The 15,778-nt window shown below is 39.1% G+C and overlaps 1 protein-coding gene across 2 annotated transcripts in view; it reads left to right on the plus strand.

The window, feature by feature from the left end:
• LOC108248181 (protein TANC2) overlaps positions 1–15,778 on the plus strand; it is a 91,507-nt gene that overhangs the window by 62,573 nt on the left and 13,156 nt on the right. For both annotated transcript variants that reach the window (XM_017436789.3, XM_017436788.3), the window contains 14 exons: positions 1,199–1,430; positions 1,516–1,688; positions 5,458–5,538; positions 5,648–5,848; positions 6,666–6,800; positions 6,889–7,085; positions 8,792–8,900; positions 10,049–10,171; positions 10,245–10,382; positions 12,026–12,124; positions 12,423–12,614; positions 12,713–12,806; positions 14,131–14,264; positions 14,348–14,471. In XM_017436789.3, the coding sequence (XP_017292278.1) occupies positions 1,199–1,430; positions 1,516–1,688; positions 5,458–5,538; positions 5,648–5,848; positions 6,666–6,800; positions 6,889–7,085; positions 8,792–8,900; positions 10,049–10,171; positions 10,245–10,382; positions 12,026–12,124; positions 12,423–12,614; positions 12,713–12,806; positions 14,131–14,264; positions 14,348–14,471 (2,032 nt within the window). The remainder of the gene's footprint in view (positions 1–1,198; positions 1,431–1,515; positions 1,689–5,457; positions 5,539–5,647; positions 5,849–6,665; positions 6,801–6,888; positions 7,086–8,791; positions 8,901–10,048; positions 10,172–10,244; positions 10,383–12,025; positions 12,125–12,422; positions 12,615–12,712; positions 12,807–14,130; positions 14,265–14,347; positions 14,472–15,778) is intronic.

Here is a 15,778-nt window from a genome sequence, read left to right on the forward strand (position 1 = left end):
AACAACTTTAAGACTAAACACAAAACCCTATTCAGCAGATTCTAACCTGCAGTGAGTAAAACATGCCCCCCAAAACAGTAATGGAGTAGCAGAAAGAAAGTTTGCAGTGAGGAAGAGAAGCCGTTGCTTCTTCATCAGCATACGGAGCGGACAGAGTTTTTTTTTTTTACGGATCGGACGGAGCAATGACTTATATTTGGGACGGAGTTTGTTCAGCAAACGCGCTGCGGGTGACGTCACCGTTTCCGCAACAACATTAGTGACGCATTTTATCGATTTTATCGAGGATAAAATCACGCGTCATATTAATATTTTCACTAAGTACAAAACAGGCTTTCCATATTCGGTCTTGTAAAGCCACCCGCTGAATTTCAGTTCAACCATTTTTGGTTAAATTGACTCGTTCAATGTTTATTGCTAACTCCAGGTAGCTGAAGGCAGCTCGGCCTCAGGGCTCATTAGAGTCGCGCAGGGCTCTGCGCACAGCGCGCAGACCTGAGTGCGCGGCGGAGGTGTTTATACTTGGTGCTTACATCGGTGCAGTATTCTCCGAAAAGACAGGGGGCAGTACGCTACGTAACCAGTGGAAATACGGTAAAAAAAGAAAGAGAGAGTAGATTTTCTGGCTGTGATACAGAGAAGATCTTTAAACTTAAAGCATGCAGTTTGACTTTCATTGATTTATTTGCTTTAGTTGTGATTCGCCCATCACAGGACTAATATTTCTTCCCTATGTGGTCTATAAACACTCCTTTTTATCGGCTGCAGCAGTAATTTCCTTCCATGAGTTTTGAGCCGTTTGATTATTTTTGTGATCTCTCATAGACGGATCATAAATGCTGATACAGGCAAACCAGCGACGCGCACGGTCCGCGCCAAGTTACAAAAACTGGGAGGTGCACGGTCACGTGACACGACACTGCGCAGGGCCTTCGCGCAGGGGCAGGGACAGCGCGATTGTGTCACTGTTGGCGCGCGCACCCTCGCGCAGTGATCAATGCATCAAGTTGATGCGGGTGGGGGAAAAACATGTATAAAAAAATGGCGTATTTTACAATAAACAAGCGGAGTTTAGCCTGGCGACGGGGTAGGGAAAGCCTGGCGGCCCACCAGGCTTAAAATACAATGGGGGAAACCCTGATATATATATCATACATATATATATGAAATGATGAACACTCTGTCCTGTCTTCTGCAGGTCATATCATATCACTTCTGTCAGGCTGATAACTGTTACACCTGTCTGGTTCCTGAGTTTGTCCACAACATGGCCGCCCTGCTGAGTGGTGCCCCTCATTTGGCAGCATATCAAGAACTGCTGCATCAGTCACCACAGCTACAGAGCATGCTCAGTCTGCGCTCCTGCATCCAGGATCCAAGCTCAGCCCTCCAGAGAGGAATCCTAGAACCACTGGATGCTCTCTACAAAGGTACGAGCAGATTCTACTGCAATCTCCAGCGTCAGGGCTGCTAGTGTGAGGCTATATGTTATTTCTTTTTGTTTCATTTTTCCAGAGAGGAAAATTCACGTGGAAGGGGCAGGGCTTATTGTACTGATTGATGGGCTGAATGAAGCGGAGTTCCACAAGCCAGACTATGGAGATACACTAACTTCCTTCCTGTCCCAAAACATCCAGAAGTTTCCTTCCTGGCTGAAGGTCATTTCTACTGTCAGGACAAGTCAGCAGGTAAAGCGCATTGGCAAAAAAACAAAGAACAGGTTATTATACAACACAAAGGATAAAACAAAAATTGCCTTAAACTATTACTTTAACCTTAATTATTTTATAATTATCTTTTTTTCTATCTTAACTATTTTTATTGTGACATAAAACCCATAATAGTTTATATGTATGTAGTAATAATGTTGGTGTTAAAAGGTTGCTTTAGATTTTCCAAAAAAGATCTAATAAGAAAGCAATGGTGCTTTTAGATAAGTTCAATAAACACAGAAGGAAAAAAAAGTATATCCATGGCGTACTTTTTGTAAAAAGTTAAAACTTTATTAAAATTATTACTTCATGAAGAAAATTCTAAAAACATGTTTTTAATGGGTTTTATGTTTAACACACAGAGTTGTCTGGATTGTTGTTTATTTTTTGTGTGTAATAAATGTGCTCTTTAAATGACATATTTCCATTCAGAGGTTGTCTTCCAGTCCTCTTTTTGACTTATACATGTGAAATCAGCCAGTCATTATTAGCAGAAAGATGCTGTAACTCTAATCTGTTCTGTAGACTGGGGGCCTAAAACTGATCCTGAGAGGAAAAGAAAACATTTTCCTGAGAGGAGGGTTGCTTTTAATGAGATCCCAGTTAGATTAAATGTGTATAGTGTATAGTTTCTTGAGAGTTTTATTCTGTAATAAAATACCGTAATTTCCGGACTACAAGGTGTACTTAAATATTAGCCACACAAGCTAAAATTAGGGGAAAATCCTGTTTTGTTCATACATTAGCCACACCGGACTAAAAGCTGCAGGTGTTTTAATGTTTAATTACCATATGTAAAAGAATATGTACAAAGGGGATTGTCAGGAAAGAGATGGCTGTTTGAGAACACTTCACTTTTATTAACATTTTGAAAAACAAGTTACCGGTACATATTTGCATAACATTTTACGTATATGTTCAAGTACCGCTAATTAAAAGTACAAAACATGTACTGTGCTGTTTAAACAAGTAACAAATGTACTGTATAACAATAACCTACAGCACACCAGAAAAATAATCAGCCTACCTTTTGGGCTAAGGTGCAGTAACACGGCTTTAACAAGAAGAAAAGTCAGTCATTCATCGCCATCTTTGTCTTCTTCCTGCGCACTAAAACCACCAAAGTCCTCTTCTTCAGTGTTGGAAATGTACAGCACTACTTTGCCTGGCGGACAGACGTGTGACCAACATACCACTCTTTTCCCCCGTGACTGTGTGTTTGATCACATGCCCTTCCGCAAGGCAAAGTAGTGCCGTACAACAGTGGAACAAACCAAAACAAATCCTCTTACGATATCACAAAAATCATGAAAAATCCATAGAAAAGCCGCACTGGACTATAAGCCGCAGGGTTCAAAGCTTGTGCAAAAAGTAGCGGCTTATAATCCGGAATTTATGGTAAATTGTCTGATCCTATAAAAGTTTTTATTGTAGATTGAGGACGTTTACTATTTTTAGACTCTATGCTCAACAATCTGGTAAAATCTTTCAAATTCTTGATTTGTTTTTCAAAAATTACAATGAAGACCTTAAAAACTGACTAAAAGGTGTTTATCTTAGGCCCGGAGGGATAAACAGGCTGACCTTTGGTGTATTCTGTTCATAATTATATAGTTCTGTCATAATGGCTGTTTCATCTTATAATTATAATAACATCAACAATTATTCTTATTATTAGTATTACCTCTGCTAAGGAAGTTGTGTTTTCAATAGTGTCTGTATATTTGTCATTGTAGAAGATTACTCAAAAAGATATGAACGGATTTTTATGAGATTTTCAGAAAATGTTAAACATGGTATTAAATACAGTGGCAAAACACACAATTTAGGTAGCACAAAGTATACAACGACTCTGTAAGCCTGCAGTTACTAAAATGCTTCACAACTACAGAGCTTGACCTCATGCCACAACTGGTGAATTCCCTTTCCAGCTCTTCAGAGGAAGACCAATGAGGTCAAAACTGGACATCCTGCCTCCACCTAAGGACAATGGACAGTACGACCATGTTAGAGATAAAGTGGCTCTCCAACAAGCCAAAAGTGCACAATACACAAACAAAAAGAAAGGAGCCAAACCAGGCTTTCCTATAATCCTTTAAAAAGGTCTTTAATTAAAGTTATTCAGACTTTCTTAGGATCTTTCAGTTTTTCTTGGGATTTTGGTTGCTTTTTCATTCAATTTCTGTTTAGTCTTTCTACCTCACCATGACAGCATATTGTGCAGTGTGACTAGAAAACAAAAAGAGAAGTAAACAAGGGGACGACAAAAGAAATGTCAGACCTTTAAAAAGAGAAACTCTCTTCCAGCACATGAACAGTAACTAAAAGTCATGTATTTAAGGATCAGGTTAAAAATAATAGCCTAAAAGTCAGATGAAATACGACATGAATGTTTACACTGCGGTTGCTTTGGAAAACATCAGATATGTATCCGATTCAGTCCCACATATGGAAAAAACCTGGGTCGAATTTGTCATGTACTCACTGCCATGAAAAAATCTAATATGTATTGCATAGTGGCAATAAAATCTGAATAAAATCTAAGACACTGTGGATGTGACAAATCTGATTTTTTAAAATATATGGTACTAAATTAGATACCTATTCAATGTGTTTCAAAGCCACCTCAGTCTAAACAGTCGTATTGTATTTCATCTGACTTTTTAGTCACTAAAGTGGGGATATGCAGATCGATCCAAAGATTGATATTATTGACACCAACGTCATGCAGTTTAAAACAACAACGCGTCTTCAGCTACAGAATAGAAGTCCAGTTCCTTCATTGTTTTTCAAACCTGTCAGATTTGCCATGTCCTGGATGACTGAGAATCTACAACAACGAAAAGACACATTTCTTATTAGGTGGATAAAGAACACATTTTGTTTTTATTTTTACAACCCAGTGCAAATCTGTTTACAAATGTTAAATGAAACAGGGGGAACTGATTTTATTTAATCAGAGCTGAAGTACCATGTTTTGTTTTGTTTTTTCTGCAGGAAAAGCTGTTGAACACAGAAATATACTTTGGTTACTTGTATATACTAAAAAGTGTGTTGTTCAAGACAGTAACATTTTATTTGAAGTGATAGCATATTTAAAACACAAACTAAAGAAACCACATTTTCTGCAAACTGCTCTGTGAATGCTGAGTGAGAAGATGCTGAAGCTGAGTTTTTTTAAATTAAAAATAGCAGTACACTTGCTAGAAGCTAGGAGAAACACTAACTAAAAGATAAATGTAGTGAAATGCGACTGTACCTAAAAGTAGCAAAATACTAGCTAAAAGCTTAAAGTAACAAAAGAGTAACTAAAAGGAGCAAAACACTAACTAAAAGGTTAAAGTAGCAAAGTGGAAGCTAGAAGTTAAAAGTAGCAAAATGTTAACCAAAAGCTAAAAGTAGGCCAGCTACAAAAGGCTAGCTAAAAGCTAAAAAAAAAAGCAAAAGGCTAGCTAAATTGAGCAAAACACACTAGCTAAAAGCTACAAGCAGCCAAATTCACACTGATTCCTGTTTTTTTTTTTAGATTTGCCTGTATTTGTTTGTCTGTTAAATGTTCAGCTGTTGCATTTTCTATGAAGACATCACTCTTAGTAGAAACAACATCTTACAGCTAAATATTTTAGGGGCAAAAAGGCCCCCCTTCCTCTGTGCCACCCTGTTCATCCAGTGCTCCTTTTTTCAGTATCTAAAAGTTGGCAGCCCTACATGTAACTAATTTTTAAAAATCTCTTTATGTAATCAGGACATCACTCGTTCCCTGCCTTTTCACCGTATCTCTCTGGACAGGGTGGAGGAAAATCCTGCCATAGACCAGGACCTGCAGGTAACACCGACAAGGACCAGTTTTTTCCTGTTGTCTGTTGTTGTCATTTTTTTGTCTGTTGTCTCTGTGTTTCTGTGTGTACATGTGCTTGTGTTTTTGTTGTTTTCAGGGTTATCTGATGCAGCGTATCCATAGCAGTGCTGAGATTCAGAGCAACGTGTCACTGGGCAACGGTCGCCTCGACAACACAGCCCTGACAAAACTTATCAGCCACTTGAAGAGCCTGAGCCAAGGCTCATACCTCTACCTGAAACTGACCCTTGACCTGATAGAAGCAGGATACCTTGTCCTAAAGAGTTCCAGCTTCAAGGTGAGGGAGGGGTTGCAGAGGAAATGTGGTGAGAGTGGAGGGAATGAACATAAACTAAGGTTCCATCCATGCAAGAACATATTTTGTGAACCCATAAAAGTATTTTACTGTTTTAACCTTGCATCCACATGGAAACAGTTTTCAGGAGTTTATAAACAATATCTTTTGAACTTGGGTTCTAGAGTGAAAAAAATCACCCTTGTATGTTCATGTAGACATTTTAGACACAAACTTTTAAAAATGATAATGGCTTAGGCCCACCTATAACCACACCTACAACCCCAAACGTGATAGCTATTAACAATAATGACAGATTACATGCTTGCAATTGTGATGCGAGATTATCAGCTACAGCAAACCATTTATTCCTTACAGGGCTGATGAACAATAACACTGTTTTAAATAAAGTAGACCAAAAACCCCTTATAATAATTCCAAATAATCTAGGACCAAACATCTGGAGATCAAATCATGTGATTTGAAGTTACAATATGATACATCCAACATGAAGCAATAAGCCAACTGCAGTTTCCAACATACATGCTCCATGTCTTGTTTCCTGTTTCTGTTGTATTTTAGAAGCTACGTTAGAGCCCAGCATACAGGCTTGGCATAGTTACTACAGCATTTTAGGTCTGTTTCTACGTCTCTGTGTAGATGAAAGCATTTCTAGAAACACTTCAGTGTTTACAAGAATATTTTTTAGAAATTACAACAAAAAAAGGTTGTTTTAGAAAAACAGCTGTTCCTGTGTATATTAGGCCTAAAAAGAGCTAAATGTTCTAAAGAAAAATTGATGCTCTTTGTGTGTTTATAGGTGGTTCCTGTTAGTCTGGCAGAGGTGTACTTGCTGCAGCTCAACATGCGGTTTCCCACCCAGTCGTCTTTTCAGAGAGTTCTCCCTCTGCTCAACATTACTGTGGCTTCACTGCACCCACTGACCGAGCAGCAGGTTCCCTTATTAGCAGCTGCATGCAAAAGTGGTGACAATTCGACCGGCCTGTGTTGTCTTTTCACACATATATTCTTTGTTCCTCAAGCTGTTTGAAGCAGTGAACGCGGGTTCTCTGAGTGGAGGAACAATCCAGTGGGCGGAGTTTGTGCAGCGCCTGGAGCAGCTCTCCTCCTTCCTGGTACCGCGGAGTGACGGCAGCAGGATGCTAAACCACCCCTCCTTCAGGGAGTGGCTGGTGTGGAGGGACGAGGGGCAGGACGACAAGTTCCTCTGTGACCCCAGGTATGCTAACACAGCTGAAAGTAAAGACAGCTGTACTGTCACTGAACGTAACTTATTGGATGTGTTTTATAGTGTTCTAAGGTTGTTGTTGCAAGTATGCTGACAACATCCTTTGCTGAATACTTAGTGGAGATGCAACGGTAATGTCAGAAGGAAGATGTTTAAAAGTCAGATCAGTGAGGACTCTTGCCATGTCTTTTTCATCTTGGTGGTGTAAGCTTTAGGAACTCAGTAGGTCCATCTAGAGGGCTGTAGTAAAGAACTGATTCAAGAGGATTTTTGTTCTCCAGGATAAAGAGGATAAAGATGTTCTGCAGTAGCAACCTATTTATCACTTGCCACTGTGAAAAGTGGGCAGTCATATAGTTGTGTGTGTTTGTTCGTCTTTCTGTTAGCAAAATGTCTCATGAAGCACTAAATAGATTTTGATGAAACTCTCAGAAACCAATCATTGGATGTACATCTACAGTTGATTAACCTTTGGAGTCAACCCCAGGAATGGATGGAGGGACATACTCTAAGCTCTAACAGATTTTACAAGACATTTGTTTAAAAAATTTGGCATGTGCAGCAATGGGCATTATAAAAGATTTTTTAAAAATGCTAGTTTAGATAAAGCCCTAGATTTTTTTATGATGGATATCATTCACCACCTTCCATGCTAAAGTTTAGAACTAAGATCATCTTATACTAATAAATGAAGGAGTTAAAACTATTTTGGTCAAACCTTGAAAGTAATGTTTTGAGCAATCTCATGTGATCTGTTAGATGGCAAAATTTAGCAAATTTATGTGTTGTGAATGACTTGCAGCTACAACCACATCAGTTAGCTCAACATCTGTAAAATTAACTGGTTATAGCATCCATCTTGAATCAGGTTAACTCCAAAAGTTGGGTCTATGTCATCTACTGCTGTAGATTTTCAGTCATCCTGGACATGGCAAATTCAGAAAGTAAAAAAAACAAAAAACAAAGCAACTGGACTTCTGTTCTATAGTTAAAGACATTTTGATTGGGAAGCTTTCTCAGTTCAGAGCTGGAGAGTGTGGGGTTTGAAGCTCATGTAGCTTAAAGCTTGGAGCTTCACACTGTCCAGTTTTAAATTGAGAAAGGAAATGAAAATATTTGCTTTGAAATAAAATGATTAATTTCTGAAAGTTTTATTAAATGACATCCAGTGGTCCATGAAATATTTCTGCTAACACAGACAAACAAACACATGCACACACAGACACAGGCAGTAATGATGTCTTTACACACTAACAGGTGAAGTGTCATTTTTTATGTTTAAATTACTTGTTTCTTCAGTTTGTTGGAAGTTTGTTGATTAGTTATAGTTTATCCACACCCCCTGAACAGAGCTGTCTTTAATTAGTTCTGCAGACCAGATTTTTTCATAAAGCTTGTTGAGTTGTGATGTTGGCTGACAACTCGACCTAAAACCGGGAAACCCTTTTCATTACCTCTCTTTGAATATCGGAGGTCCTCCATGCGTCTCTGGAAAACAGTGGTTATATTTAAGACTGTTGTCTGTTCACCATTTTAAATGTTTAAGAACAGCCTCTCAAAAACACGTATAATGACAGGGGCTTGAGTGCCACTGATTTTTCTTTGTTTGAGTGTTGGATGATTATAGCACATTTTAAAAGCCTGGATACAGAAGAAATATGAGACGAGAGGGGACATGTCTGTTTCTCTGTCTCCAGGAGTGGACACACTCTTCTGGCCTTCTGGCTCTGCAGACAAGAGGGAAAACTAAACCGACAACAGACACTGGAGCTGGGACATCACATCCTGAAAGCTCACATCTACAAGGTCTGACTTCACACAGACACACATGATGTTTGTCTAGATTTACCCTAAATCAGCACTACTGAATCCTGTCTTTAAACCAGTATCTCACTGGACTGTTGAAAAAAGGTGAATTTTTAGTTACAGTCTCACTGAATTCTGAGTGTATGCAGCCATGTTTTTCTGCCATTGTTTTTAAAATCACAGGTGATTTTTGTGTGCACACCTTACAAAACTGTATTCTGGACTGTGCACATTAGTTGTTGCCCATTTTCACCTACATCATACCCACCTCGGCTTGATTTGTACCCACCTTGGCAGCCGCCCCTACATTTCAGATAAAATCTACCAGAGTACACTTTAGAAATAGTCAGGCAAATTTGCAGCAAAATAACCATTACAAACATTTCCACTTTTTAACAATAAATCCACACACCTACTTCAGATTTTTGACCAATTACACAATAATTCTCAAATACTACACAAGAAAAAAGTTCTGCACAGATGATGTGTTGAGAAAAAGCTGCAAGAATTCCCAAACCAGGGCTGTGAGAAAAAAATATCATTCTTCTCTCACAGCCCTTGAAGTGAGAACAATTTTCTTGCTTTTGCAAAGTATGTAGTACCCTTAAATTGAGAAGAGTTCAAACTGCCCATGACATTTTGTGATTCTTTTGAGAGAAAATTTGCTTTGTGACTTTTTTGAACATGTTCAAATTTTAAGCGACAAGACTATGGGCCTCTGCACCTCCTGTGCGGAAATGGAGAACCCTGACAAATGTTTTGAGACATTTTGGAAACCCCTTACAAATGCTATTCACAGTTTGTCTCCGGCAGTCACAGCCCATTTAGATACAGACTATTTTATGTACAAAAACCTGAATGTAAACTGTCCAAAACAAAATGTGCAAGTTATGCTTTTAACAATTTAAGTTGCCTTTTTGAAATTAAAATTTTATCAGTTACAGATAAAAATTATTTTCTAAACAAGTCTGTTTAAGATTTTTGAAGAAGTTGAGGACAACAGATGTTATATTTAAAACTGTATTCCACATGAGTTATTAATCACTTCAGATTGTTGGTTCAAGACAACATCACAACCTTAATCTAAATGTTCAAGTAATTCCATGAAGCTTTTATCTTGGTTTCTGTGACCCACTTTCATCCTCCAGGGTCTCAGTAAGAAGCTTGGGGTTTCCTCCTCCGTTCTTCAGGGGCTATGGTTGTCTTACAGCACGACGAGCCTTAGTCCTGTTCTGGCATCACTGCGGAACCTCTACACCCCTAACATTAAGGTACCACACCACAGACAAATGGCTCTTGGCGCACATGTTCTGAGGGCTGAATCTGGGCTCTTTACCTGTCCAGGTGAGCAGGTTGTTGGTTCTGGGTGGAGCTGATGTGGATTATCGTACCGATGTCCTCGGTAACGCCCCCCTGCTATGTGTCCACGCTCACCTGGGCCACACTGATGCTGTAGCGCTGCTGCTCGATCACGGAGCTCAGGTGAAAAGATTAAATATTTCTGTGATCTGTGAGGATTAGGTTTACAGTGGGTTGTAAAAAAATTTCACATTTTATTTGTTTAAATGTGGAATTTAAATGCATTTTCACTTTTGTTATAAGTAATGGACTGACACAAAATAGTCTATAATAATGTAGTAAAATGGGAGGAAAAATTTAAATAATGGTCAAAAAGATAAACCCAAAAAGCTATGTGTATGTGCAATAACCCCTTTTCTTTGAAGCCCCAACCATGATCTTCAGAAGCCATATAATTTAAAAAAAAAATCTACCTATGAACAGTCTAAGAGTCAAATGATCTCAGTATATATCCACCTGTTCCGATAGACCCCAGAATCAACAACAGCCCAATACCTTCAAGTAGTAAGGGCTGCCACCAAGAAAGGGAAAGCATGGAGACCAAGGAGCTGTCCACCCAGGTCAGTGACAAAGTTGTGGAGAAGTACAAATCAAGGCTGCCTTAAAAAATAGTATCCCATAACTCTGAACATCCCATTGAGCTTCACTAAATCCATTATTGGAAAATGGAAACATGATGCCACCACAGCAAATTAACCAAAATAGGGTCATCCACCAAAATCCAGTGAGTAAGGAGGACATTAATCAGAGAAACATCCAGGAGGTCAAAGATAACCCTGACAGAGCTGGGAGATGGGAGGATCTATCCATAGGACCACTAGGAGCTGCACAGAGATGGACTTTATGGAAGAGCAGCAGGAAAAAGACAATAATTTATTCCCCAAATATATGGAAGAAGTTGCTGTGGTCAGATGACCCTAAAACATTTTTTTTTATTTATCGAAGACAACACTATGTTTGGTTCAAACCTACAATAGCACCTCTCATTGTACTGAGAACACCCATCCCTACAGTGAAGCATAGTGGTGGCAGCATCATGCTGTGAGGATGTTTTTCATCAGTAGGGACTGGGAAACTGATCGGAGTTAAAGGAAATGTGGATGGAACAAAATACAATGAATTATTTTGAAGGAAACCAGATTGAGTCTTCCAGAGATCTAAGATGGAACAGAGGTCCTCCTTACAGCAGGACAATGACTCTAAACACTCCACTGGTTTAAGGAGAGCCAGTTAAAGGTCCTGGAATGGCCCAGTCAAAGCTGAGACTTCAGTCCAACTGAGAGTCTCTGGTCTGATTTAAAGACTGTTGGACACAAGCAGCACCCATCCAACCTGAAGGAGCTGCAGCAGTTTGGACATAAAGGATAGACAAAAGGTCCAGGTTAGATGGACCAAGATCAAGGAGACAGACCTGAAGAGACTTAATGCTGGAACTGCTGCAGAAGATGGCGCTACAAATAATTGACTTTGAGGTGGGGTGAATACATATACACACACGACCTTTTAGTTTGACTTTTTTTTTTAGAAATATTTAAATCAAGTTTTTTTTTCCACATTTACCTTAGTATTAATCTGAAGTATTTTGTGGACGTCCATTTCTTATAATCAAATCAAAAACCAATTTAAATGCCAGGTTGTAGGACATAAAAATAGAAAGAACAGTAAAAAGAGTGTATACCTTTGTAACCCACTGTACTTGATATTAGGGGCTGTAGTGTGAGGTATTAACTTGAACCAGACTCATGACACTCGTGTTGCATTTTCAGGTGGATGTTCAATCACATGATGGTTTGACTGCTCTTGGATTGGCTGCTGCAGCTGGTCATCTGGACATTGTCATCATATTGAGTCAGCACAGAGCCAAGGTAGCTAGCTGTCTGTTACTGTGTTGGCTGCATTTTCTCACTACTATACTCTGTCACCCAGCAAAAATAATTAATCTTCACAATAATGGTCTTGGAAAAGTAACGTGTCTGCAACCATCAAACAGCTAATACCTCTCATATTTATTACAGGGTTGTTTTCTCAAAACATTAAATGTGTGAATCTGATCGTAAAACTGCACTTTGGGACTGTACTATATTGTTTTGTTATACGGCAGTAACCCAGGGGTTGGGGCATGGATGTGGTGCTGCTTGTAAGTCTGCCTCTCTGTGAGCTCAGGTTGGTCATGTGGACATCTCAGGCCGGTCAGTGCTAGTTCTTGCAGCACAACGGGGTCATCTGGACGTGCTGCGCTTCCTGTTGAAGAGCTCTGACTGGAGTTGCACTTCCTGCTGCAGCCAGCAGGGGGCGAGCAGGAGCCAGGCAGTGCAGCAGGGGCTGATTGCAGCAGCCAGCATGGGCCACTCAGAGGTCAGCCACACATTTAAAATACTCCTTTCGTCTTTGTATCTGATGAATGGGATATTTCTGTGTGTGGTTTCAATGAAGGCTGCTTGTGTTTCGTACAGACTGTGTCTTATTTACTGGATCTCCCAGAGGAAGATGAGGAGGAGGAGCAGAGACCTGAGATCAACGTCTATGACAGTTTGTGGGGAGAGACAGGTACAACCAAACACACTGATCTCCTTCTGTTTTAAAATAAATTCACTTCTACGTTGACACACAAAAAGAAGTTGGTTGAAATGGTTAAGATAAACAGATATAAATCCAGCTCACAGTATGACACAACTCTAAAAGAAATCAAGATAAACACCAATAATTGAGTTTAAATTCTATGAGAGAAACAGAGGATTTCAATTAGTCCTGATCATCTACACATGATGCAGAGGTGATGAACTTATGAATCAACCCTCTAAAGTCACATTGACCTCAGACCATTGTGGAAATGTGTACCATGAATTTACAATGAGATCAAAAAACTGTTTATGTCTAATTATAAAGTTTGTCTCCTTTTCCTTTCAGGGCTTATAGTTTAGTTGATTTTTTGTTATGTGCTGCATTCAAAGTACAAAACCCTTTTAGACAGTGCAGAATCATCACTCTTAAAAGATGTTTATTCATCCATCTCTTTTTCTACACAACCACAGTTTGTTTTTTTTTTAATTTTTTTTTTTTTTCTCTTATTAGATTTTTCTTAGTCTACTGTTCTAACAGAAACACTGTAAATACCATATGTTGCCACTAGGTGCCATGAATATCTAAATTTAAACATTAAAAGACAGAAGAAATGCTGTTAACTTGGCTTAAGATCCTCCCAAAATTTGTTTTTCTTTGACATTGTTTACTGTTTCCTATCAGTTGTTAATCTAACATAATTTTTTTTCAATGCTTGAATTATTAAAGGCGCAGACTTCACTGATGAAACAATATTTTTCATTTATCAGTAACTCAGGGTCCTTTTTGTTTCAAGCTATTGTACAAACACGTTTATTGTTATGATGTCATCTGTTTATTAGATAAATTAATATCACATTTTGAAGCTAGATATTGTAACAATATTTTTTCTGGCTAGATAAACCACATATCTCAAGTTACAGACGACACAAAGAATCCTGATGAATAAATGTGAGTGAATTTAAGAAGAACTTTACAGAAACAGAGCTGTCTGAGCAGTAGGGTGGACAGCAGCATCACTAATGGAGACTTATGCAGTAAAAAGCTACCTCTTCCTATGAAATCAAATGCTTCTAACTGCACTCTCCACACACATTTCAGACTTCTCATTAATAATTGCTGTTGAAATGGTTGCAGGTTAACATCTACAGTAACAAGTTGTGAAAAAATACTGACGTTAGACTTTACATGTTCCCATTATTAAACTGAGGATTTCATAGGTTTGACATTGCCTAACTGTATGCGTGATTGTAGGCTAAATGTTGAACCTGGTAGTAATATCAAACTTGTGTTTGGTTTGTGTGTGTGTCAGCTTTGACGGCGGCAGCAGGACGAGGTCAGCTCTCTGTCTGCAGGCTGTTGTTGGATCAGGGAGCAGCTGCTGAGCGGGGGAACAGGCAGGGGATCACTCCGCTGTTCAGCGCCGTCAGACGGGGTCACTCACAGGTAAAACACAGAGCGCCCACACAGAGTGAATAGGCTGATCGTACTGCAGGAGTTTTTAGTGTCTGCCTGTTTCTGTCTGTCAGGTGGTGGAGTTGTTACTGACCCATGGTGTCGAGGTGAACAGGGTGGATCAGCAGGGTCGAACAGCTCTGATGACAGCAGCCTCAGAGGGACACCTGAGTACTGCCCACCTGCTTCTGGAGCATGGTAAACATCACCTCACCATACAGTACACATCTAAATGAACTTTGTTTTGTATTTATTGTTGCCCATCACAGAAAAGCAAAGGCAGACAATGTTTTTGCATGTTTGTGCACATGTGTTTGTGTGTCTTTTACCAAAATAATTCATGAACCACTGGATGGATTTTAATGACAATTGTAGAAAGTAATTATTTGATGTACATCTACAACTGATAGACTTTTGGAGTCAACCCAATCCAACATGACTGCTACAACAAACTGACCTTAAAAAACACAAAAATAATTTTACAGACTGACCTAAAATTTAGCATATTAGTAGCTGAGACTAATCCCCAGCACAGACTCTGTGCAATATCTGTAACTTTGTTTAAAGTTTGCCACAGTCAACTAACCTGGGTAAATATAAAAATGGCTATAATTCAGTTAATTTTACAGATGTGATAAAGTTTGGTGTGTCTGTAGCTAAGGATCATTCACACCACACACAGACATGGACAAATTTGTTTGTACTCTTTTGCTGAAAAAAGAAAAATCCACTATAGTCACTTAAATAACTTGAAACTGACAAAAAATTATAAACCAATGAACATCAGGTATTACTTCTGAATTTTGGTTTAACAAAATTATTTAAATAATTTTTAAAAAGTAATTAAACTGGCCTTGACAAAAAGGATGGTTTAAGGTCTACAGGACTGGAGCCAGCCTCCCTGGATGTGATGACAACGGGAGGAAAATTGATGACAAATTGATTAGACCAAAGAGATTAGAGGTATACTCCAAGATCACGGTTCATCAGTGTCAGATGGCACCATCTGTCAAAGTCAAAGTGGACTTAATAGAAGACGACTGAGAAGGACACCAAATCATCAAAAAGCAAGACTGAAATTTATCAAAATGGATCTTGAGAAGCCACAAAGCTTCTGGAGAATGTCATTTAGAAAAATGAGTCAAAACTGGAGCTTTTTGGCAACAAGTCCCATCAGTTCTATGTTCACAGACCTAAAAACCAAACATCCAAAGAAAAGAACCCTGTACCCACAAAGAAAGATGGAGGAGGCTCGGTTCTGTTCTGGAGCGGCTTTGCTGCATCTGAGCCCTGATCTAAATCCTGTTTAACATCTGTGGAAGGAGCTGAAACATCTGGAGAAGGAACCCTTCAAACCTGAGACAGATGGAGCAGTGTGTTCAGGAGGAGTGGGACAAAATACCTGTGGAGAGGGGCAGAGGACTCAGAGAGAGGGACAGAAATCACTTGATTGCAAACTTGCCAACATTTGGGAATGTCAATGTGGGACAACATAGCGTGCCCCC

The sequence above is a fragment of the Kryptolebias marmoratus genome, linkage group LG12, assembly GCF_001649575.2.
Source record: "Kryptolebias marmoratus isolate JLee-2015 linkage group LG12, ASM164957v2, whole genome shotgun sequence".
Taxonomy (NCBI): Eukaryota; Metazoa; Chordata; class Actinopteri; order Cyprinodontiformes; family Rivulidae; genus Kryptolebias; species Kryptolebias marmoratus.